Source organism: Hyla sarda, chromosome 2, assembly GCF_029499605.1.
Source record: "Hyla sarda isolate aHylSar1 chromosome 2, aHylSar1.hap1, whole genome shotgun sequence".
NCBI lineage: Eukaryota > Metazoa > Chordata > Amphibia > Anura > Hylidae > Hyla > Hyla sarda.
Window position 1 is genome coordinate 408,894,815 of NC_079190.1, and position 26,534 is coordinate 408,921,348.

At 44.7% G+C, this 26,534-nt stretch overlaps 1 protein-coding gene across 5 annotated transcripts in view; it reads right to left on the bottom strand.

Annotated features, from left to right (window-relative positions):
- Positions 1-26,534, bottom strand: part of LOC130358010 (arylsulfatase H-like) — a 135,672-nt gene that overhangs the window by 108,463 nt on the left and 675 nt on the right. The window contains exon 1 of one of the 5 annotated variants that reach the window (XM_056560808.1): positions 26,376-26,424. The exons of 1 other annotated variant lie outside the window; for it this stretch is intronic. Coding sequence is in view for 1 of the 4 variants with exons in the window: in XM_056560802.1 (XP_056416777.1) it covers positions 5,535-5,604 (70 nt within the window). In the remaining 3 variants the exon portion in view is untranslated. Of the gene's footprint in view, positions 1-2,409; positions 2,452-5,534; positions 5,637-5,973; positions 6,089-26,375; positions 26,425-26,534 lie in introns of those variants that run through there. 3 more of the 5 variants (XM_056560807.1, XM_056560802.1, XM_056560806.1) reach the window with 3 other exon arrangements.

Consider the following 26,534-nt stretch of genomic DNA (forward strand, 5'->3'; position numbering starts at 1 on the left):
GTATGGCATTTCATAGTGACCAATTGACTCCCATCTTGTTACAGCGTTTTTGACCAGTAAAAAACACCATGCGGCAGGTGTGACTTTTTTTTGGGTCTCTCTCCCCCCCCCCCCCCCCCAAACACAAAAACGTGCAATTTTACTTTGCCATTTCGTTTCTTAGGCCTTGTCCACAATGCTGAAAATTTAGCCACCTGCAGCAGAGTCTCCAGTTTTTTCAAGGGGATTCTGATGGGGCATGTCCGCGCGATCCTACTGGCGATGATTTCGTCGATGCCGTTATAGACAGAACGTCCACTCTAAATAGCGGATTCAGCAATGTGGACGAGACGCCGATTCGTCACGAACTTCTCGGCTCGGCAGTTGATGACTTATCCTGCGTCAAATTAGTTCAGCCTTCAGGTGCTCCGGTGGGCTGGAAAAGGTGGATACGTTTCTAGGAAAGAGTCTCCTAGGACTGTATCCACGTTTTCCAGCCCACCGGAGCACCTGAAAGCTGAACTAATTTATACAGGAAAAGTCATCAACTGCCGAGCCGAGAAGTTCGTGACGAATCGAATTTACAGTAAATTCGCTCATCTCTATGGACGACGTCTCGAAGGTAACTGATTAGAATAATAAAAACAAAATTTCAGTCTGCTAGGGGCATAAAAAATAAAATACATTATACTCACCTTGCTGAGCCCAGCGACAGGGAAAGCTCATCACTTAGGCTAGGTTCAGACTACGGAATCTCCGGGCAGAAAATTTCCGCCCGGAGATTCCGAGTTCCGCCTGCGCCGACCCTGCAGTCTCCTATAGACTGCTATGTGTTCCGCTAGGATTTCCACCTGAAGAAAGAGCAACCCCTTTCTTCAGGCGGTAATTTTCTAGCGGATTTTTCCGCTAGAAAACCATTCACTACACTATGCATTATAATAAGCAGAATTTCTGCCAGAAATTTCAAAACGAAAATTCCGGTGGAAATTCCGTAGTCTTAACCTAGCCTTAGGGGAGGCAACAGTATTGCGGCAGAGGCAAGCCGAGGTTCTGAACACAACACATTTGTTGTTTGTTTAATTATATTAGAGAACCCCCTTTAACCCCTTAACGACCAAGGAACATATATTTACGTCCTTGGCCGGCTCCCGCGATATAACGTCATATTGGATCGGTCCCGGCATGTATCTGATGCCGGGACCTGGGGCTAATAGCGCGCGGCTGGGAACGCGGTGCTGCTTTCTATTAACCCTTTAGACGCGGCGTTCAAAGTTGAACGCCGCATCTAAACCGAAAGTGAAAGCTGCCCGGCTGCTCAGCGGGGCTGATCGGGACTACCGCAGGGAAAATGCGGTGTCCCGATCAGCTGGGACACAAGCAGAGGATCTCTTACCTGCCTCTGGCGTGTCCCCTCGGCGATTGATTGCTCCAAACCTGAGATTCAGGCTTGAGCAATCGACCGCCGATAACCCTGGTCACTGTAAAGCTATGGCTTTGCAGTGAACAGGGTATAAGATCAGTGTGTGCAGTGTTATAGGTTCCTATGGGAGCTATAACACTGCAAAAAAAGTGTAAAAAAAAAAAGTTACAAAATGTGATTTAACCCTTTCCTTAATAAAAGTTCAAATCACCCCCCCCCCTTTTCCCATAAAAAAAACCATGTAAGTAAAAATAAATATAAACATATGTGGTATTGCCGCGTGCATAAATGTCCAAACTATAAAAATATATCATTAATTAAACCGCATGGTCAATGGTGTACGCGCAAAAAAAAAATTCCAAAATAACATTTTTGGTCGCTTTGTATATCATGCAAAAATGAGTAAAAAGCGATCAAAAAGTCTGATCAATACAAAAATGGTACCGCTAAAAACTTTAGATCACAGCGCAAAAAATGAGCCCTCATACCGCCCCATATGTGGAAAAATAAAAAAGTTATAGGGGTCAGAAGATGACAATTTTAAACGTATACATTTTTCTGCATGTAGTTATGATTTTTTTTACAGAAGTACGACAAAATTAAACCTATATAAGTAGGATATCATTTTAATTGTATGGACCTACAGAATAAAGATAAGGTGTAATTTTTACCGAAAAATGTACTGTGTAGAAATGGAAGCCCCCAAAACTTACAAAATGGCGTTTTTTTTTTCAATTTCGACGCACAATGATTTTTTTCCGTTTCGCCGTAGATTTTTGGGTAAAATGACTGATGTTACTGCAAAGTAGAATTGGTGGCGCAAAAAATAAGCCATCATATGGCTTTTTAGGTGCAAAATTTAAAGGGTTATGATTTTTAAAAAGTGAGGAGGAAAAAACGAAAGTGCAAAAACTGAAAAACCCGTGGTCCTGAAGGGGTTTATTACATATATAGTCCATGTGCACTGGATTCCATGTAGCAATGCTGCTAATACAGTACCCATAACCTACCATAGATTCATGTAATACTTCTTTATTTCTCCAATACGGCAGCACATAAAGGGGGAGATGAAAACCTGTATAAAGGAAGAGTGGTGTAGTGGCCCATAGCAACCTTTCAGATTTTTTTTTTAAATAAAAGAAACAGTCTTATTGGTTGCTATGGGCAACAACACCACCCTTCCTCTACACAGGTTTTGATAAATCCCCCCTAAAGTTCCTATGGGTTTAGTCAATGGCCCCTTAAGAACGTCACTGTCACATGCATGAGCCATTCACACAGAAACAGGGATATTTAAAAAGGTTGTTCAGGAAAAAATATTTTCTCCAGGGCTGTAATGTAAAAATAATAAACATGAAACACCCCACAGCTGTGGCACTGATGCTCTCAGACCTCCTCTGGTCTCCAATTCTTAAAGGGATACTCTGTCCCTAGACATCTTATCCCCTTTCCAAAGGATAGGGCATAAGATATCTGATTGCAGGGGTCCCGCCGCTGATGACCCCCATGATCTCATCTGTGGCACCCCAGACATCCGGTGCACAGAGTGAACTTCGTTTCGAGACAGATGACTGGCGATGCCGGGCTGAGGCTCGTGATGTCACGGTCACGCCCTGTTCGTGACATTACGACCACGCCCCCTCAATGCAAGTCTATGGGAGGGGGCGTGAACAGGGCTCAAGTCCTGCAGGAATGCATGGGAACTGAGTTCCTGCACTTTTTTCACAGCAGGAACCCATTCCCATTAGCAGAAGTCCTGCAGGACCAGCCCTTGAATGAAAATCTTGGATGAGTTCCCCTACTTTTTTTTCCCTGGGCCCCCTCCCATAGACTTGCATTAAGGGGGAGTGAACGTGACGTCACAAGCGGGGCGTGACTGTGACATCACGAGCCTCCAGAGTTGCACCCAATGCTCTAAACAAAAGCCAGGTGCAGAAGGGAGATCGCGGAGGTCCCCAGCGGCAAGAGCCCCCGATCAGACTTCTCATCCCCTATCCCTTGAGATCCTTTATGAGCTCTGTGTTGCCCTGATCCCAGAGGACCTGACCGATCAGCCAGTGACTAAGCCCAGACACCCTTTTGGCCACTGCTTTCTTGAGCTGCAGGTCCCGTGTGGAACAGGATGACACAGAACTAAGTAAAACAAAAAACAAACAAATGTGAAGGAAGCCTAAGGCTAGGTCTCCACACAGGTTTTTTATTGGCATTTTTTGGAGTACTGCCACTGCGGTTTTTAAAGGGGTACTACGCCCCTAGACATCTTATCCCCTATCCAAAAGGAACCACTGAAGGCCCTCGGGCTAATACCATCCCGACCACGGGGACGTAAGATCATGACATCACAACTCCGCCCCCGTGTGATGTCACACCCGCCCCCTCAATGCAAGTCTATGGGAGGGGGCGTGAGAGCTGTCACGCCCCCATCCCATAGACTTGCATTGAGGGGCGGGGTGTGACATCACACGGGGGGCGGAGTCGTGACATAACGATCTTACGTCCCCGTGGTCGGGATTGTATTAACCTGAGGGCATCCAGCAGTTTCGGAAGTCGTTACAGGTGGGTGACGCATGTTAGAATGCGGCGGCCCCCAGCGCTGGGCCCCCCCTCCCCCCGCAATCAGACATCTCATCCCCTAATTAACAGGCCAAAGAAGGTTAAAGCAGTGGCCCACTGCTTTAACCTTCTTTGGCCTGTTAATTAGTACGGTGGCTATATGTCATTAACGCTTTCTTTCCTGTTGCTAACGCTACTATTCGTGCCTCCTCCCGCGCTAATGAATATTCTGCCGTCATAAGCGCGCACCTCCTTACTTTCAGCTTCTTCTAAGCTGAATGCTGATTGGGCTGCTCGCGGCGAATCGGCTCCGGTGATTGTGATATCAGCCTCGGGCCTGACGCGCTGGGGGATTGTTAACACTAACCCAGGTTAGTGTTAACAATCCCCCAGCGAGTCAGGCCCGAGGCTGACATCACAATGGCACATGCGCAGATGACCCTCACGATCGAGGACGAACTGCGCATGCGCCAATCACCGGAGCCGATTCGCCGCAAGCAGCCCAATCAGCATTCAGCTTAGAAGAAGCTGAAAGTAAGGAGGTGTGCGCTTATGATGGCAGAATATTCTTTAGCGTGGGAGGCGGGCACGAACGGAGCGAGGGGCAGGCCGGCCTCCCACACAACACCCTGCAGGGTGACGTATCGATGGCAAGATGGCGGCGGGAGAAAAAATAAGTGGTCGAGGCAAGCCAGCAAACTAAGGAATTAACCAGCTTCCGGGTCTGTTAAAAAAGGTTAAAAAAAAAAAAAAAAACATAGTAGCGTTAGCAACAGGAAAGAAAGCGTTAATGACATAGCTACAGTATTAACTAACAGGCCAAAGAAGGTTAAAGCAGTGGAGAACCCCTTTAAGCCAAAATCTGAGGTGTATTCCAAAAGGAACAGGAAATATAAAAGGAAGAACTTCTACTTCTCCTTCCTCCTGGATCCACTTCTGACCTTGGCTTAAAAACTGAAGTGGCAGTTCTCCAAAAAAGAAAAACCTGTGTAGAAAAATAATAATGAATGGGGGAGATTTATCAAAACCTGTCCAGAGGAAAAGTTGCCAAGTTGCCCATAGCAACCAGATAGCTTCTTTCCTATGCAAAATGAAAGGAGGAATAAGATTGGTTGCTATGGGTAACTGAGCAACTTTCCTTTTGCACAGGTTTTGATAAATTGTGTGAACACAATCATACAGCATTTAGCAGCATTTTTCTGTGGATTTTTGTAGGTGGTTTTCCTCAAAGATTTGTTTTTGGCATATCTCTCTGTCTTTTTTGATCAGACTTAAATTGTATATATTAGTATAATGATCTGCATTTCCTGCTACCATAATGCACTACAATATATTGGAATAGTGAAGCAGTTTTGAGTAAAAAGATTTAATTGAATCTGCAAGAGGCTATAAATGGAGACCCTGAAGCAGGTGGGAACATATCCTGAGTGGTGGGATATTATCCAGTCTTTTGTGTCACCAACAGCTTCTAACACTCCAATTCTGTAACCTCAACCTTTCCACCTCACAAAGAAAGTAATGGCTGCAAAGGGATTTACCACCAGTTTAAGATTAAAAAACCCAAGAACGTTATTATACTCACAAGACCAATGTAGCTTGAATGTGACTATGTTACAGCCGCACACAACGCATGGCCCAACACAGGGCTTCATCTTGAGGAAAGGATAGCTTTTCCTGCCTATGGCTGGTTTCACACAGCAGTATTTGGCTCAGTATTTCTTGGCCAAAATCTGAAGTGGAACCTACAGAGAACAAAACATAATGGAAAGATTTGCACCTTTTATTAGAACCACTCCTGGTTTTGGCTTACAAATACTGATGCAAAAAAAACTGAGCCAAATACTGTCATGTGAAACCAGCCAGCTTAGCTGCACTTCAGGGGGATTTTCATTAAAGAGGTTACCCACCCTTAAAAAATCATGGCCTATCCTCATGATAGAACTAAAACAAGAAGGAAGAGTGCTCCATAGCGTGAAACCGCCACTCCAGGGTCCAATTAGCAATAGTAAAAAAAACCTTACCGAAGGCGGTCGTGTGAACTCACACACAACAATAGTCTGCGTGAATGAGAGAACAAGTCTAGTCCGCAGCCTCCCCGACCTAGGCAATATTCAACAGGTGAGGACTATCCCTCACCACCCCTTGGAAGTTCTCACCTGTTGAATATCCTCATGATAGAGCATCAATATAAGGCAAGGCTTACACTGCAGTACTGCACCCATCCTGCTGAAAACAGGATGCCAAGGTATACTGTTAACAGAAGCAGCAGACCCCATTAAAGGGGTACTCCGGTCCTAAGACATCTTATCCAATGTCTGATCGTGGGATCTCACCGCTGGGGACCCCCACAATCTCGCATGCAGCACCCACCTGTGTCCACTGCACAGAGCAATGATCGCTCTGTGTCTTAAAGGTCACGACTACGGGGCTGGACGTGACCCTTCAGACATGGAGTGATCATCGCTCTGTGCAGCAGACACAGGTGGGTGCTGCATGCGAGATTGCGGGGGTCCCCAGTGTTGGGACCCCCGCGATCAGACATCTTATCCCCTATTCTTTGGATAAGGGATAAGATGTCTTAGGGACGGAGAACCCCTTTATCTCTATGGCCCAAAATCGAACTCCAAAGTGCAGCAGACAATGCTTTTGTGTCCACATAAAATAGTGTAGACATCCCAAAGTCACTAGGTGACTCCTTTCAGGCCATTGAAATCGATAGGCTCTGCTGCTTCCTGACATACTGTACTATAATTTTTTTGTTAGACTGGATAACAGTTGCAAAAATTTGTAAAACAAAATCTGCCGTGTGTGGTATCACCCCCAACTGTGTAGTCGCCTACGGTATGGAAAATAAGCATGATATGAACCTCATTTAAAGGTGTACTCCGGTGAAAAACATCTTATCCCCTATCCAAAGGATAGGAGATAAGATGTCTGATCGCGGGGGTCTTGTCGCTGGGGGCTCACGCGATCTCTGGCCCGGCTGCAGCGGAGCTTGTAGCTTCTGTATTCAGGATGTCATAACCCGCCCCCTCCATTCATGTCCTTTGGATAAGGGGAAAAGATGTTTTTTCACCAGAGTAACCCTTTAATTCATAGTATAAGGCTATGTTTACGTGTCAGAATGTCTGCACGGAAAATCTATCTGCGGACATTGCGCAGACTGCGGGCACTGGCTCTATATGCCGGAACTAGGACCGCATGGAACTATGCATTCCGTGCGTAGTCTGCAGAAAGAATGGACAGGTTTATTCTTTATGAGGACACGAAATAGGAATTTCCATGCTGGAAAAATCTGGAGCTGAAATTCTGCCATGTGCACAGTGCCGAGGAATCCCATTGAATTCAACGGGACACTGCTGCAGGGGAATCTCCATGCAGATTTCCAATGTGGTATTCTTCACAACTCCAAGGTGTGAACATGTCCTAAGGCTTGGTTTAGATGTAATAAAATCCTCAGTGTGCAATATAAGCCAATTAAAAAACACCAAATAAACTTACTCCCTAACTACTCCTAACACTCCTCCTACCTTTAAAAAAAGGTAGGAGGAGTGCAATCTCCCAGCAGGAGAAAGTGGGCGTTTCCCAGCAGGCATGACATCACTGAAGCCTGCTGGAGGACCACATCCGCCCTCACATGGTTGCAGCGCTGTGATAAATAGAAGACCTCAGGCTCTGTGCATCTTTCAGTCAGGCTCTTTGCAGCTTTCAGTGAGGCTCTGTGCAGCTGTAAATCAAGCTCAGAGCAGAGAAACACTTCCTGAGTTTGGTTTCCTGCTAGGCCGGGAGGAGACCAAATTCACTGTATTAATAGTGGCAGGGAACAGAACAGGGCCACCTAGTGGCCAATTTTTTTAAAATATATTTTAAACATATTTATGTTGATAATCTTAAAAGCAAGTGAATGGGAAAGTGTCTGCTAATTTCACAAGGAACACTATATTAAAAGTTTTATTTGGTGACAGGTACTCTTAAATTATCTATAAACATACCCTTAGGTCATCTTCACATGAAAAAATTACCTAAAAAAACTCACCCTCATACAGACCAAACTCAACATGCTACACACAGGCCTCAGTACATTCACTTTCCATGACTACTGTAGCTAGCTTCCAACCTTATTTTTTTTTTTTTTTTTTTTTGGGGGGGGGGGGGGGGATTTGTTATTTGTTCTGCATGTATTGATGAATTTTTATATATTTCAAGGTAATCTTCACATGGGAAAAATTCATATTAAAAAGGCCCAAAAAACAGCACTGAAAAATATGTGACATATCATTTTTTAGACCAATTCTTATTGGAATCACGCATTGAAATGAATAGGAGCTTGAAAAAAATGCCTTATATGGGCACTCTCATTAAAACTAATCTTTGCTATTGCACTCCTTATGGTAAATGAAACATATTTCTCATATACTTTATTTTTTTTAAAAAAATGAAGTTTTCTATGTTTTATTTGTGCTTAAAAAAACTCAAGAACACATTTTCCCCCAACTCATAAACAGACTTTGGACCAAAGTCCTAACACAGGAAGTGCCGCCTGGAGTGCTGAGGGGGGGCGGTGTCCAACCAACAACATATGTCAGTTATGTGTGAGAGGAGCTATGATTGGATGAGGCTGGACACCCCCCCCCCCCTCAGCACTCCAGGCGGCACTTCCTGTGTTTGGACTTTGGTCCAAAGTCTGTGTATGAGTTGGGGGAAAATGTGCTCTTGAGTGTTTTTAAGCACAAGTAAAACATAGAAAACTTAAGTTTTTTTTAAACAAAGTATATTAGAAATATTTTTATTAACCATAAGGAGTACAATAGCAAAAAATGTTTTAATGAGAGTGACCCTTTAAAACCACAAATAAAAGAGAATGTGTCCAAAATTGAAGGCCATGTGTGTTTACAAAGCCCCCATAGCGCTAGAACAGTGGACCTCCCCCACATATGACCCCATTTTGGAAACTACACCCCTCACATATTGTATTAAGGGGTACAGTGAGCATCTACACCCCACAGGTGTCTGACAGAATTTTGGAGCAGTGGTCCGTGAAAAGGAAAAATTAAATTTTTCATTTGCACAGCCCACTGTTCCAAAGATCTGTCAAACGCCAGTGGGGTGTAAATGTTCACCGCACCCCTTATTAAATTCTGTGAGGGGTGTAGTTTCCAAAATGGGGTCACATGTGGGGGGTTGCACTGTGCTGGCACTATAGGGTGCTTTGTAAACCCACAAGGCCTCCCACTTCTATTCCAACGAAATTCTCTCACCAAAAGCTCAATGGCGCTCCTTCTCTTCTGAGCATTATAGTGCACCCGCAGAGCACTTTACATCCACATATGGGGTATTTCCATAGTCAGAAGGAATGGAGTTACAAATTTTGGGAGCCTTGTTCTCCGATTACCCCTTGTGAAAATGAAAAATTTGGGGTAATACCAGCATTTTTGTGAAAAAAATCAAATTTTTCATTTTCACATCCAACTTTAGTGGACATTTGTCAAGCACCTGTGGGGTGTTAAGGCTCACTGTACCCCTTGTTATGTTCCTTGAGGGGTGTATTTTCCAAAACAGTATGCCTTGTGTTTTTTTTTTGCTGTTTTTTTGCTGTTCTGGCTTCCTAAATGCGACATGCCCCCCAAAAACCATTTCAGCAAAATCTACTTTCCAAAAGCCATTTGCTTTCCAATACTCTTCTGAGTATTATAATGCGCCCGCAGTGCACTTGGGGTTACAAGTTTTGGGGGGCATTTTCTCCTATAACCCCTTGTAAAAATTTTAAATTTTGGGAAAACCAGCATTTTAGTGATTTTTTTAACTTACACATCCGACTTTAAAGAAAAGTCGTCAAACACCTGTGGGGTGTTTAGGCTCAATGGACCCCTTTTTACGTTCCTTGAGGGGTGTAGTTTCCAAAATAGCATGCCTTGTTGTTTTTTTTCTGCTGTTCTGGCACCATAGGGGCTTCCTAAATGTGACATGCCCCCCAAAAACCATTTCAGATAAACTCACTCTCCAAAATCCCATTGTCGCTCCTTCCCTTCTGAGCCCTCTAGTGCATCCACAGAACACTTGACATCCACATATGAGGTATTTCCATTGGGTTACAAATTTTGGACGGCTTTTTCTCCTTTTATCTCTTGTAAAATTTCAAAAACTTGGTCTACAAGAACATGCGAGTGTTCAAACCTGAACTGGTCCATGAAAAATTCCGATTTAGAAAATTTTGTGTACTTTGAAGCCCTCTTATGTTTTCCAAAAATAAAAACATGTCAACTTTATGATGCAAACATAAAGTAGACATATTGTATTTGTGAATCAAAATATAATTTATTTGGAATGTCCATTTTCCTTACAAGCAGAGAGCTTCAAAGTTAGAAAAATTCAAAATTTTCATTTTTTTCATCAAATTTTTGAATTTTTCACCATTAAATGATGCAAGTATCGACAAAAATTTACCACTAACATAAAGTAAAATATTTCACGAAAAAACTCTCGGAATCAGAAGGAAAGGTAAAAGCATCCGAGAGTTATTAATGCTTAATGTGACAGTGGTCAGATGTGCAAAAAATGCTCTGGTCCTACAGTGAAAATTGACCTGGTCCTTATGGGGTTAAGGGGTTAAGTCACATCTGTTTTTTAATACTAATTTTTTATTTAGAAAAATAAAGGTTTACAATTTGTGATAAAGTTGTTTAAAGGGAATTATTTATACCTTTGGGAATATTTGTTGTATGTGTCTCTTTCAATCCCTTGCTCAGTGGAATCCCCAAGGTCAGAGCCTCACCGACCATATCCCAGCAATATAACATCATTTCATTAGATGCGAAAGTATAAATGCCATTTTTTGTGGTTGGATGGTATGAATTTGCAAGCAACTGGAGTAGAGTAATGCTAAATGTTTCCTTTGCCTTACAGAGAGACATGTACCTTTGCTTTCAAGTTATGCAGTTGGGTTCTTAACCTTGCTTGCTCTTATAAGAATAATAATAAGAATAATATCATTGAGCATGATATTATTGAGAACTCTGATCCCCTATTTTCGGCGATCCTTATCACCATTGTAATAGCAGACACATCAGGGCAGCCCATGTGGAACTGCCATATATAAAAGTGCCAATATCAGTTTAGACATATATGAATAACCTAATATTCTATTTATCATAATTATATCAAAGGTTCTGTTATCCAAAGTCTCAATAATAAAACAAAAGACGTAGACCTGGAGACTAATGCAGGGGATTTACAATACTGTAAACTAAAGCTCCTCTTCAAGGAAGTGCCGACCATTTGCCATGTGCCATTTATAATAATTATGTGTTCTTATGTGGCAAAGGGTCTACAAGCCCAGGTGTAAATGATATCTCTACACAATGTATAGCTACATCCCTGTGGACTTAAAACTGTGATACTTGTTAGGGTGGTCTTGCATGAGCTATTCTGGCTGTGAGTAACACTTGCAAATGTTACTCAGTACCTAATTCTGATTATGTACATGTAATGTTTAAGTATTTAGCACCTATATTTCTCTCACGAATACCTTGTATCTGTTGCTCATTTGCTTTGTTATTCTGAGCTTTGGAGAAGGCATTTTCTGACTCTAAATGACTCATCTTTCTCCGTGAGTGCTGCAACTCTTCATCCAATCACTGCAGGCTGTTCTGTACCCCCCCCCCCTCTTTTTTTAATGCTTCAGTCTGAAAGAACAGAACAGAGAATTGAGAGTCCCACCCTCACTTAATGGACTTTGTCCATACCTGTGCTCAGGGCCGGATTATCATTGGAGCTTATGGAGCTCCTGCTCCGGGCCCCATGTGCCCAGTGAAACAAGGGGGGCCCCTCCCGCTACTGTCAGCAGGCCCCGGGAGCCAGGAAGGGGAGCAAGGAAGTAGGAAGTCTGTGCCTCTGATGCTGCTGGGACTCGGGACCTGATCAGCAACAGGCCTCATCGGTGATCTCCCTTCATGGCGGCCGCAGGTAAGGAGGATGACGGGGTATTATAATTGTGTGTGTGGATGTATACTGTGTGTGCAGCACTCACCGGGGCCTCATGCACAGTAAGCCAGGGCAGGGACACTGCTGACATCACCGGCTTATCCCTGCCCCAGCTGTGCTCCCTGAGTCTCACTACTGCTGTTCAGAGGCATCACTAAGGAGGGCCCAGAGGGGGCCAAGGCCCCCCCTACATCATGCTGTACCCCCCCCCCCCCATGTAAAAACCCTGAGAAGTCCCCTGCATGGTGCCAGTGGACCGGGGGAAGGAGATCACAGGCAGCAGACTGTATCAAAAAGATCCTCGGTACAACTAATTCCTGCTGGCCGAGGATCTCACAACACAGCTGTATTGCCGCCTTAAGATGAGATCCTGGCTGTGCTTCCTTAAAAAGCCCCCTCCCCCTCGGCTGGCCCCGTCTGCACTGCATGGCTCCGTCTGCTGGGGAGGAAGTCTGCAGCCCCCGGGAGCACATAGACCTGATTCTTACTTCAATGTTGGGAAAATGTAAGTGTATTGGTGCTTGTAATGTAATGTGTGATGAGTACATGTGTATATATAGTGAGTGTATATGTATATGTATATATAATGTGTGATGAGTAAATGTATATAGTGAGTGTATATATAATGTGTGATGTGTACATGTATATAGTGAGTGTATATATAATGTGTGATGTGTACATGTATATAGTGAGTGTATATATAATGTGTGATGTGTACATGTATATAGTGAGTGTATGTATAATGTGTGATGTGTACATGGATATAGTGAGTGTATATATAATGTCTGATGAGTACATGTATATAGTGTGTGTATATATAATGTCTGATGAGTACATGCATATAGTGAGTGTATATATAATGTCTGATGAGTACATGTATATAGTGAGTGTATATATAATGTGTGATGTGTACATGTATATAGTGAGTGTATATATAATGTGTGATGTGTACATGTATATAGTGAGTGTACCCTACCCCTTAATTCCCTGGTTGAACTTGATGGACATATGTCTTTTTTCGACCGTACTAACTATGTAACTATGTAACTATGTATATATAATGTGTGATGTGTACATGTATATAGTGAGTGTATATATAATGTGTGATGTGTACATGTATATAGTGAGTGTATATATAATGTGTGATGTGTACATGTATATAGTGAGTGTATATATAATGTGTCATGTGTACATGTATATAGTGAGTGTATGTATAATGTGTGATGTGTACATGGATACAGTGAGTGTATATATAATGTCTGATGAGTACATGTATATAGTGTGTGTATATATAATGTCTGATGAGTACATGCATATAGTGAGTGTATATATAATGTCTGATGAGTACATGTATATAGTGAGTGTATATATAATGTCTGATGAGTACATGTATATAGTGAGTGTATATATAATGTCTGATGAGTACATGTATATAGTGAGTGTATATGTAATAAATATTCAAATAATGAATAGGCCTAGTGCTTCATACAGGAGGAGGCTGGGAAGCAGGAGCAGCCTCCATTGCCCAGCAAAGCTGCCCTGCATTTAATCTACAGGGGACAATATCTTCTAAACTACTTCACAAATGTATGTACGTTATACCCTTTTCTACTCCAGTTCACCTGCACTATGACCCAGTGTATTGGGTTTAGTGCAGGTGAACCGACTGTCAGTTTCCCTTTAAGTCCTGGGTACATTGTGTGGCGTTATTATGTCCTAGCAACGCAGTGTGTCGCACCATTACGTCCTGGCAGCACAGCATATGGCACCATAATATCCTGGCAGTGTAGTGTTAGGCATTATTATATCCTAGCGACACAGTGTGGGGCACTATTATATTCTGGCAGCACAGTGTGTGACACTATGATATCCTAACAGCACTATGGGTGGAACTTTTACATCCTGGCAGCAAAGTGTGTGGCACTATTAAGTCCTAGAGTATATTGTGTAGCACTACTATTTCCTGGGGTAGATTGTGTGGCACTAATATGTTCTGGGGTACATTGTGTGGCACTCATATCTTGGCAGTACAGTGTAGTGTGTGGCACTATTATATCCTGGCAGCACAGTGTGTGGCACTATTATATCCTGGCAGCACAGTGTGTGGCACTATTATATCCTGGCAGCACAGTGTGTGGCACTATTATATCCTGGCAGCACAGTGTGTGGCACTATTATATCCTGGCAGCACAGTGTGTGGCACTATTATATCCTGGCAGCACAGTGTGTGGCACTATTATATCCTGGCAGCACAGTGTGTGGCACTATTATATCCTGGCAGCACAGTGTGTGGCACTATTACATCCTGGCAGCACAGTGTGTGGCAATATTATATCCTGGCAGCACAGTGTGTGGCACTATTATATCCTGGCAGCACAGTGTGTGGCACTATTATATCCTGGCAGCACAGTGTGTGGCACTATTATATCCTGGCAGCACAGTGTGTGGCACTATTATATCCTGGCAGCACAGTGTGTGGCACTATTATATCCTGGCAGCACAGTGTGTGGCACTATTATATCCTGGCAGCACAGTGTGTGGCACTATTACATCCTGGCAGCACAGTGTGTGGCAATATTATATCCTGGCAGAACAGTGTGTGGCAATATTATATCCTGGCAGCACAGTGCGTGGCACTATTATATCCTGGCAGCACAGTGTGTGGCACTATTATATCCCAGCAGCACAGTGTGTGGCACTATTATATCCTGGCAGCACAGTGTGTGGCAATATTATATCCTGGCAGCACAGTGTGTGGCACTACTATATCCTGGCAGCACAGTGTGTGGCACTATTATATCCCGGCAGCACAGTGTGGGTGCATAAAAGTGGAATAGTGGAGAAGGACCAGGAGTGTTGAAGTCTGTGTTTTGGTAATTTTTTGGCATTTTTTTTCTTGTGCTTTTGCCTTCTCCGGAAACCTAGCCTTAGTCGTCCCCTGGTCCTTGAGGCTAAGTTTCCGGAGAAGGCAAAAGCACAAGAAAAACAATGCCAAAAAATTATCATAACACAGGAAAAAGCAGTAGCAGTTTTTCTGTGTTTTTGCAGATAAAAAAAAGGTTGAAACCTAGCCTTAGGGGTCTCTGGGAGCAGGAGTCTGGAGTAGGACTTAGGGGTCTGGGGGAATTAGGGCTCATCCACACTATGAACTTCCGCCAGCAGAATTTCACTTGTTTTCAATGGGATTCTGCTGCTCTGGGCACACTATGGAAGACACAGTGTGTGGTATTATTTTTAGAGGGCATGATGTTTGGCAGTATAATATACAGGTCACACAGGGTTTGGCAGTATTATATTTAGGAAGCACAGTCTCTTGAAGGGTTATAATGATTGTTGTCTTTATACAGAGGATGAGGATCGGCTGGCAGAGTGAGGAACCAATGATGTCAAGGCGTCAAACTTTACAGAGGAAGATGGAGCTGGAAGAAGACCTGGCATCTGGACCAGATGAAGAAGAAAAGGAAAGACAACAGAGAAGATGTCTCCTGTGAGTCATTTTATGTTTGTGTATTCTCCTGACTGTCCCATTAGATCTCTCATCACTTCTAAGTTTTGCAGTAATAATGGATGACACTGTACCCCAATTTGAGGCTCCAGCTGTTACAAAACTACAACTCCTATAATGCCTGAAGCTCTCCAGACATAATGGGGGTTGTAGCTTTGCAACAGCTGGAAAGAGTGACCTGAACTGAAGTGATTTTAGACCATGCAGCCCATTTTATTTTAACGGGGGCCTGACTCCTGTGACACCCACAAAAAAAAAAAAAAAAAAAAAAAAAAAAAAGCCACAGTTCTAATATGCCCAGGCCCATTTATTTTTTTGGGGGGCCCCATCATAACGAAGTGCTCCAGGCAGCCTTAATCTGGCCCTGCCTGTGCTTAAGCTTGGACAAAGATTATGCTGCAGCCAGAAAGGATCATGTTCTGAATGGGATAGGGTGTTCTTTTGTATTTATTTATTTATTTTATAATAGGCCATGATCTGAAGGGCAGATTTTACCGCAAATCTTCAACAAAATCATCATGTCATGATGCAGATGTGACTGTAGATTATTATTATTATTTATCTGAAATGATGCAGATTTTGCGGCCAGATTTTGTTGTGGATTTTCCATTACAGATTTTTAAAATCTAATAATTAATAATAATAATAATAATAATAGTAATAATAATATAAAATAATAATATAAAATAATAATAATAATAATATATTTATTTATATTATGAATCTCCACCAAAATGTAGTCTCTTTTTAACAATAAATGCTGTTGTGTCCCAGTACAGAACATGGTTCTGTACAGTCCTTAAAGGGGTACACCCACCCTAGACATCTTATCCCCTATCCAAAGGATAGGGGATAAGATGTCTGATCGTGGGGGTCCCACCGCTGGAGACCCCCGCATTATTGCTTGCGGCACCCACCTTTTTTTTCACCGGAACCGCTGGAGGGTCTGAGTTGTGACTTCGGGAAGGGAAGTCCGTGACATCAGGACTCCGCCCCGTGTGACGTCACGCCCGTCCCCTCAATGCAAGTCTATGGGAGGGGGCGTGGCAACCATAGACTTGCAAGCAAGCCTAAGAGGTTCCCTGTGTTCCCCATACTATTGTGGCATCCTGCGAACAGATTACGGGTGTGTGCCTTTAACCCCTTAAGGACCCAGGGCTTATCCATACGCCCTGGCGTTTTCCGGTCCCTGCCGCGTGCCGGGCAGGATTTGGAAGTGGATGCCTGCTGAAATGCTTCAGCAGGCATCCAAGGCAAAAGCAGAGGAGGGCCATGTAGGCCCCCATGTCAGCGATCGCCGCAAATCACAAGGGAAATCACCCTTGCGATATGCGGCGATACCGGGCTGATGGGGTATCTGGGACCCGATCGCCCGGTAATTTTGCATGATCCCGGTTGTCACAGACAGCCAGGACCATGCTAAAGTATAGGAGTGAGGTGGCAAGCCTGCCACCTCCTCCTATCCCCTGCGATCCGTCTGTTAGCTAACCGACCAATCACAGGGGGGTCGGTTACTTCCTCCCGCCCTGCCCGCCCCTGGAAGTCCGGAGAGGACGGGAGGAAGACCGGAGGACACGGCGGGGGACGGGGGAGTGCTGGGGCCCGGCCCCGGATCTTACCTTGTCCCTGAAGACCCGGATCCCGGCGATGAAGACGGCGGCGACAGGTGAGTTCCTCTTCAGCCGCGGTCGGGCCCTTTACAGCAATGCACCTCGCCATAAAGCGACATGCATTGCTGTAATGGGACCCTGTATACTACAACTCCCAGCATGCCCAGACAGCCCTTGGCGTCTGGGCATGCTCGGAGTCGCAGTTTTGCAACATCTGGAGGTCCACAGTTTGGAGACCACTGTGCCCTTCCAGATGTTGCAAAACTACACATTCTCAGCATGCCCTTACTGTCCAGGCATGCTGGGAGTTGTAGTTCTGTAACATCTGGCCCTTCAGATGTTACAGAACTACAATTCCCAGCATGCCTGGACAATTTTGGCATACCGGGAGTTGTAGTTTTGCAATATCGGGAAGGGCACAGTTTGGGAACCACTGTATTAGTGGTCTGCAAACTGTAGTCCTCCAGGTGTTGCAAAACTACAACTCCAAGCATGCTGGGAGTTGTAGTTCGGCAACATCTGGCTCTAAAGATGTTGCCGAACTACTACTTCCAGCATGCCTGAAAATGCTGGGAGTTGTGGTTTTGCAACAACTGGAGGCACACTGGTTGGGAAACATTATCTGTTTCCTAACTCAGTGTTTCCCAACCCGTGTGCCTCTAGCTGTTGCAAAACTATAACTACCAGCATGCACTGATAGACTGTGCATGCTGGGAGTTGTAGTTTTGCAACAGCTAGAGGTTCCCCCCTACCCTGTACATTCACATGGGCAGGGGGCTTACAGTGAGTATCAGGCTGCAAGTTTGCGATGCAGCAAGTTTTGCGCTGCAGCTCAAACTCGCAGCAGGAAACTCGCTGTAATCCCCCGCCCGTTTGACTGTACCCTAAAAACACTACACTAACACAAAATAAAATAAAAAGTAAAAAACACTACATATACACATACCCCTACACAGCCCCCCTCCCCATCCCAATAAAAATGAAAAACGTCTGGTACGCCACTGTTTCCAAAATGGAGCCTCCAGCTGTTGCAAAACAACAACTCCCAGTATTGCTGGACAGTCGTTGACTGTCCAAGCATGCTGGGAGTTTTGCAACAGCTGGAGGCACCCTGTTTGGGAATCACTGGCGTAGAATACCCCTATGTCCACCCCTATGCAAATCCCTAATTCAGGCCTCAAATGCACATGGCGCTCTCACTTTGGAGCCCTGTCGTATTTCAAGGCAACAGTTTAGGGCCACATATGGGGTATCGCCGTACTCGGGAGAAATTGCCGAACAAATTTTGGGGGGCTTTTTCTCCTTTCACCCCTTATGAAAAGGTGAAGTTGGGGTCTACACCAGCATGTTAGTGTAAAAAAATTTATTTTTTACACTAACATGCTGGTGTTGCCCTATACTTTTCATTTTGACAAGAGGTAAAAGGGAAAAAAGCCCCTCAAAATTTGTAATGCAATTTCTATCGACTACGGAGATACCCCATATGTGGGCGCAAAGTGCTCTGGGGGCGCACAACAAGGCCCAGAAGGGAGAGTGCACCATGTACATTTGAGGTGATTTGCACAGGGGTGGCTGATTGTTACAGCGGTTTTGACAAACGCAAAAAAAAAAAAAAAAAATGTGACCCCATTTCGGAAACTACACCCCTCACGGAATGTAATGAGGGGTGCAGTGAGAATTTATACCCCACTGGTGTCTGACAGATTTTTGGAACAGTGGGCTGTGCAAATTAAAAATTTCATACAGCCCACTGTTCCAAAGATCTGACAGACACCAGTGGGGGTAAATGCTCACTGTACCCCTTGTTACATTCCTCAAGGGGTCTAGTTTACAAAATGGTATGCCATGTGGAGGTTATTTTGCTGTCCTGGCACCATAGGGGCTTCCTAAATGCGACATGCCCCCCGAGCAAAATTTGCTCTCAAAAAGCCAAATATGACTCCTTCTCTTCTGAGCATTGTAGTTCGCCCATAGTGCTCTTCAGGTCAACTTATGGGGTACCTCCATACTCAGAAGAGATGGGGTTTCAAATTTTGGGGGGTATTTTTTGCTATTAACCCTTGCAAAAATGTGAAATTTGGGGGGAAACACACATTTTAGTGAACATTTTTTTTTTGTTACGTATGCAAAAGTCGTGAAACCCCTGTTGGGTATTAAGGCTCACTTTATTCCTTGTTACGTTCCTCAAGGGGTCTAGTTTCCAAAATGGTATGCCATGTTTTTTTTTTTTTGCTCTACTGGCACCATAGGGGCTTCCTAAATGTAACACGCCCCCGAGCAAAATTTGCTCTCAAAAAGCCAAATATGACTCCTTCTCTTCTGAGCATTGTAGTTCGCCCATAGTGCACTTCCGGTCAACTTATGGGGTACCTCCATACTCAGAAGAGATGGGGTACAAATTTTGGGGGGTATTTTCTGCTATTAACCCTTGCAAAAATGTGAAATTTGGGGGGAAACACACATTTTAGTGAAATTTAATTTTATTCTTTTACATATGCAAAAGTCATGAAACACATGTGGGGTATTAAGGCTCACTTAATTCCTTGTTACGTTCCTCAAGGGGTCTTGTTTCCAAAATGGTATGGCATGTTTTTTTTTGCTGTTCTGGCACCATAGGGGCTTCCTAAATGCAACATACCCCCCAAAAACCATTTCAGAAAAACGTACTCTCCAAAATCGCCTTGTCGCTCCTTCGCTTCTGAGCCCTCTACTGCGCCCGCCGAACACTTTACATAGACATATGAGGTATATGCTTACTCGAGAGAAATTGGGCTACACATATGAGTATACATTTTCTCCTTTTACCTCTTGTAAAAATTCAAAAATTGGGTCTACAAGAACATGCAAGTGTAAAAAATGAAGATTGTGAATTTTCTCCTTCACTTTGCTGCTATTCCTGTGAAACACCTAAAGGGTTAAAAGGCTGATCGAATATCATTTTGAATTCTTTTGGGGGTACAGTTTTTATAATGGGGTCATTTGTGGGGTATTTCTAATATGAAGACCCTTCAAATCCACTTCAAACCTAAACTGGTCCCTGAAAAATAGTGATTTTGGAAATTTTGTGAAAAATTGGAAAATTGCTGTTGAACTTTGAAGCCCTCTGGTGTCTTCCAAAAGTAAAAACTTGTCAATTTTATGATGCCAACATAAAGTAGACATATTGTTTATGTGAATAAAAAATAAAAATATTTTGAATATCCATTTTCCTTACAAGCAGAGAGCTTCAAAGTTAGAAAAATGCAACATTTTCAAATTTTTCATAAAAAGGATGCAAGTTAGCAAAAAATTTTACCACTATGTTAAAGTAGAATATGTCACGAAAAAACAATCTCGGAATCAGAATGATAACTAAAAGCATTCCAGAGTTATTAATGTTTAACCCCTTAAGGACCGGAGGTTTTTCCGTTTTTGCATTTTCGTTTTTTGCTCCTTGCCTTTAAAAAATCATAACTCTTTCAAATTTACACCTAAAAATCCATATGATGGCTTATTTTTTGCGCCACCAATTCTACTTTGTAATGACGTCAGTCATTTTGCCCAAAAATCTATGGTGAAGCGGGAAAAAAAATCATTGTGCGACAAAATTTAAAAAAAACGCTGTTTTGTAACTTTTGGGGGCTTCCGTTTCTACGCAGTGCATATTTCGGTAAAAATGACACCTTATCATTATTCTGTAGGTCCATACGGTTAAAATGATACCATACTTATATAGGTTTGATTTTGTCGGACTTCTGGAAAAAATCATAACTACATGCAGGAAAATTAATACGTTTAAAATTGTCATCTTCTGACCCCTATAACTTTTTATTTTTCCGTGTATGGGGCGGTATGAGGGCTCATTTTTTGCGCCGTGATCTGAAGTTTTTAACGGTACCATTTTTGCATTGATAGGACTTATTGATCGCTTTTTATTCATTTTTTCATGATATAAAAAGTGACCAAAAATGCACTATTTTGGACTTTGGAATTTTTTTGCGCGCACGCCATTGACCTTGCGGTTTAATTAACGATATATTTTTATAATTCGGACATTTCCGCACGCGGCGATACCATTTATGTTTATTTTTATTTTTATTTACACTGTGTTTTTTCTTTTATGGGAAAAGGGGGGTGATTCAAACTTTTAATAGGGAAGGGGTTAAATGATGTTTATTCACTTTTTTTTTGCACTTTTTTTTTGCAGTGTTATAGGTCCCATAGGGACCTATAACACTGCACACACTGATCTTCTACATTGATCACTGGTTTCTCATAAGAAACCAGTGATCGATGATTCTGCCGCATGACTGCTCATGCCTGGATCTCAGGCACTGAGCAGTCATTCAGCGATCGGACAGCGAGGAGGCAGGTAGGGGCCCTCCCGCTGTCCTGTCAGCTGTTCGGGATGCCGCGATTTCACCGCGGCTATCCCGAACAGCCCACTGAGCTAGCCGGCATGCTTTCGGTTTCACTTTAGACGCGGCGTTCAACTTTGAACGCCGCGTCTAAAGGGTTAATAGCGCGCGGCACAGCGATCAATGCCGCGCGCTATTAGCCACGGGTCCCGGCCGTTGTTAGAGGCCGGGCCCGACCGCTATGACGCGGGGCCACGCCGTGGCCCCGCGTTATAGATCGGGAGTGGACACATGACTTTCCAGTACGTCATGTGTCCTTAAGGGGTTAAAGTAACAGTGGTCAGATGTTCAAAAAATGGCTGGGTCCTAAGGTGTAAAATGGCTGGGTCCTTAAAAGGTTAACTATTCATCCACCAGGCCACCCGCAACAAGAAAACGGGTGTATACCATTATTGCAAGAATTGTGCCTACAAGTGTACGGGACATTGTTAGTGAAATTGTGCTTTGCCGGGGCACTAGAAAAAGTAAGGGGGGAGGGGAAGAATACTGTGTTGTTGCCAAAGTACATGCAAGGGTTAAAAGTCAGTCCCGGGCGTCCCCGCGCACGAGCGTTCGCAGCTGCACCCCGCTGGTCCTCCGTGGTCACGCCTCCTTGGCCAGCCAGAAGGAACAAAAAGTTTTTCCTGTGTTGCGGTGGGGAAGGATTTCTTAACCGGGCCCAACCGGAAGCCCTCCGGTCGCAGCAAGAAGCAAAAAGTTCCGGCAGCTGCGCCCGCATCAGTGTACCAGACCACCGCTGCACAGACTATGCAGAAGCCAGCAGAAGGTATCGGGGAGCACAGCATACCTCCAGGGACTCCAGAAGTAGGTCACCCAAGCCAGTGCAGCACATCGCAAAAATTCTTAAAGGGCCAGCATAACCTAATCATCCTACGGTGACAATGCACTCAGACAAGACTACAAGACCAGCGCACTCTAACCTTCTGGCAGCGACAGCGCACCCGATCAAGCCTGCAAGATGTAAGCACCCAGCTCATCTGGTCCACAGGATGAAGGTGCTCTTGCGACTCCAGCAGTGGGATCACCCCAGTCTGCTAGTAGGGTTCTACCCTCTCCACCTCCAGTCCAGTGCAACAGTCTAGGGGCTCCTGTTGCTGCACCAGTCTTCTTGGGGAACCCTGTTCTTACCACCTATAATGGGGATCCCTTCACTTTGCGAGATTTCAAGGAGGAGATACAGAGTCTTTTTGTTTTCTATTCTTTTCCCCCTAATCAGCAGGTGCAGTTGCTTACTGGACAGCTACAAGGATAAGCACTGGAAGAAATCGGCATCTGGCCAGCCTCCGAGAAGGCAACAGTGAAGCAGATCTTTGAGGGACTGTACCAAGTGTTTGAGCCTCACTCCCCATCTGAGGTACACCTCCGCCTTTACGAGTGATGGCAGAAACCAAGTGATACTCTCTGGGCCTATGCTGTAGCTTTGCAAAATGCCTTAGAAACTGTACAGAGATTAGACAGCATCACGCCCGAGCAGGGCAACAAAGTGCTAATGGACAGATTTATAAATGGGGCGCAAAACAAGTTGGACAAAGCCCAGATTAGAATGTTAGCAGTGCAAAATCCTAGTTTGTCTTTTCCTGCTTTCAAGAGACTAGCCATACAAGTAATTGAGTCGGGGTCCGAGGCTGAAGAAGTTAGCTCCTCCTCCTCTGAGACACTGGGAGCATCTGCTAGGTCAGTTCCACGATCACCACCAGCTCCTGTACCAGTATCACCTGCCCCACCCATCCCTGCGGCCTCAGACTTGCAAAGTGTTAGGCAGGACTTTGATCAGTTGACCAAGGCCATTAAAGAACTTGCTAGCCAGACCAGTCCGCCTAGCCGAGAGACACCTCCCCTTAGAAAACCTGCCTTTGCTCCCCGTCCTGCTAATGTACCTAATTTCCCTTCCAACAGACCTCCAGGGACTCAGAGGCCCTTCTGTAGCCACTGCAATAGAACCGGACATTGGAGAACCCAGTGTTGGGCTTTAAACGGGAATCCTCTGAGGTCAAGTACCGGCCCTCACGAGCATCGTCACCAGGTCCAGATTCAACATACACCAAGTCAGGACTTTCCCTTTACGTCGCCCCATGCCCCTTTGTAAAGGTTGTTGTGGAAGGGAGGCAGCTAAAGGCCCTAATTGATACGGGTTCCCAGGTGTCTACAATACCTAAAGATGTCTTCCCTAAATACTAGGGTCCTGAGTTATTATGTGAACCTGATGATGTCAACTTTAAAGTGACGGCAGGGAACAAGAAACCAGTACCCAGGCATGAGTACTGGAAGCTAACCATTCAAGTGGGAGAGTATGTCCTCAGAGGACAAGGAGTAATTGTGACTAATGTACTCGATAAGGGGGCCGCAGAGTTCATACTAGGCATGAACATTATGAGACAATCCCCCAGCCCAACCCTATATAAGTAGCAGGTAGCTACACATGGCCCTTTCATTTTCTAGCAGCCTCCCAGTCTGACTGGGAGCACATGGTAAGTGTGCTGTTACACCTTGTTCACACTGGTGTGGTGCTGTGCGGCGTCCGTTGCTGAAGCGGCGCCGTGTCTGTGGGGGGTGTGGCCCGGAGACTGGTTTGGGTCGCACTGGGGCCGCTCTGACAGTGGGTCGTTCCCCTTGTGGGCACTGGTGTCGCGGCGGTGGTGGACGCCGCCCAGTGCTACACCATTTTATGCTAGGGACGTTAGGGACCCACTCATAATAGGTGGCCTTGACGTGGTGAGTGGGCTTTGTACCTTTTGATCAAAATGTATACTAACAACCTGTTAGTTTTGAAATTATGCTGAGAAGCAATTAGATCATAATACAAAATTGTGGTTGTGCGGCCATGTCTGTTTTTTCTACCTGGATTTACATTGTGTATTCTATCCCTTCCCTTTTTTTGTTTTTTCCACTTGGCCTGCACTCCTCCCCACCCCCTCAGCCCAACCCTATATAAGTAGCAGGTAGCTACACAAGGCCCTTTCATTTTCTAGCAGCCTTCCAGTCTGACTGGGAGCACATGGTAAGTGTGCTGTTACACCTTGTTCACACTGGTGTGGTGCTGTGCAGCGTCCGTTGCTGCCGCTGCGCTGTGTCTGTGGGGGGTGTGGCCTGGAAACTGGTTTGGGTGGCACTGGGGCCGTTCTGCCAGTGGGTCGTTCCCCCTGTGGGCACTGGTGTCGCGGCGGTGGTGGACGTCGCCCAGTGCTACACCATTTTATGCTAGGAACGTTAGGGACCCAATCTTAATAGGTGGCCTTGACGTGGCGAGTGGGCATTGTACCTTTTGATCAAAATGTATACTAACAACCTTTTAGTTTTGGAAATTATGCTGAGAAGCAATTAGATCATAATACAAAATTGTGGATGTGCGGCCATGTCTGTTTTTTCTACCTGGATTCACATTATGAGACACTGTTTTGATGAAATAGTAGAATCTTTGCATGCCTCTCTCCCTCACATGTTACCTTCAGGGCCGGCGGGCTGCGCAACACCACTTGAAGACTCTTCAAGCAGAGCAAAAATTTGTCAACCGCCAGGGAGAGATCTACCTGGTAAGGATTCAGGTCATCAGGTCAGTAGTCTTACAGCCTCATACAGAAACCTTCATCTGGTGCCGTGCCCGACCTGGGGTTAATAACCAAGATTACCAAGCATTGCTGGAGCCAACACAGCTGGAAGACTACAATTTAGTCCGAGCGGCGAGAAGCCTGCTTACTGTCTCCAATGGGAAAGTCCCGGTCCATGTGGTCAACCTATCTGACTGCCACTATGCTGCCGAACTATACTCCTGTTGCTCAATTGTATCATCTTGGGCCAAAGGACATCCTCACCAAGACGCAGGTGGCCCGACAGCGGACAGCCCACACAGCTCATGGACCTAACACCAGTCATCCTGAGCCATGGTGGACCCAGCTCCAAGTGGGGGACGAGAGCACCCCAAGAGAACAGGTGGGTGGAGTCATTCAAGTGGCCAAACAGTACCAGGAGGCCTTCAGCAAGCACCCCACCAATTTTGGCTGGACTACTATGATACAGCACCGGATCCTGACAGGCAAAAGTCCCCCAATCAAGGAGAGACACAGTGGACCCAGCTATGTACCAGATGGTCAAGAAAATGTTGACTGAAATGAAGGAGGCTGATGTCATCCAGGAGAGTCAGAGTCCCTGGGCTGCTCCCTTGGTCCTTGTTAAGAAGAAAAATGGGACTATCCATTTCTGCATGTACTATTGGAAGTTGAATAACGTCACGCATAAAGATGCCTACCCTCTACCCCGGATTGAAGAGTCCTTAACTGCTTTGGGATCAGCCGCATACTTCTCTACATTGAATTTGACCAGTGGATATTGGCAAGTGCCGATGGCTGAAGAGGACCGGGAAAACACGGCATTCGTGACTCTGAGGGGGTTATTTGAATTCAAGAGCATGCCCTTTGGGCTATGCAACGCCCCTGCTACCTTCCAACACCTGATGGAGCGATGCCTAGGACATCTAAACTTCCAAAGCGTGCTGTTATATCTGGATAATGTCATTGTCTATTCAGACTTATCAGGAGCATCTTGACCACTTGACAGAGGTATTCCAAGTCTTGATCTATCATGGATTGAAGATTAAGCCCTCTAAATGTAATTTGTTGAAGCTACAGGTCCACTACCTAGGCCATGTCGTCAACACGGAGGGGGTTCAGCCTGACCCAGAAAAAGTGAGTGTTGTCATGAACTGGCCTACTCCACGCACAGTAAAGAACGTTAGGAGCTTCCTTGGATTTTCCAGTTACTACCGCCGCTTCATTCCCCACTTTGCACAGATTGCTGGACCTCTTACAGCTCTCCTCTGGGGTACTGCAAAGGAAAACTATAAAGGAAGACTGCCTATCAAGTGGGCCGAAGATCAGTTAACAAATACAAATACTCTTAAAGGAGTACTCAGGAGCGCTGGTACTTAAAAAGTTTACCTCATCTGATAGCTCTTTCAAAGACCTTTCCAGCGATACCTCATTTGTCAGATTTGGCCCAGCCATTCTCTTGTAATAGCCACCTGTAGCAGTAGGCAGCCATGTCATAAAGACTACATTTCCCATGACTCCCTGCACTAGCTTCCTGTTAGCTGCTGC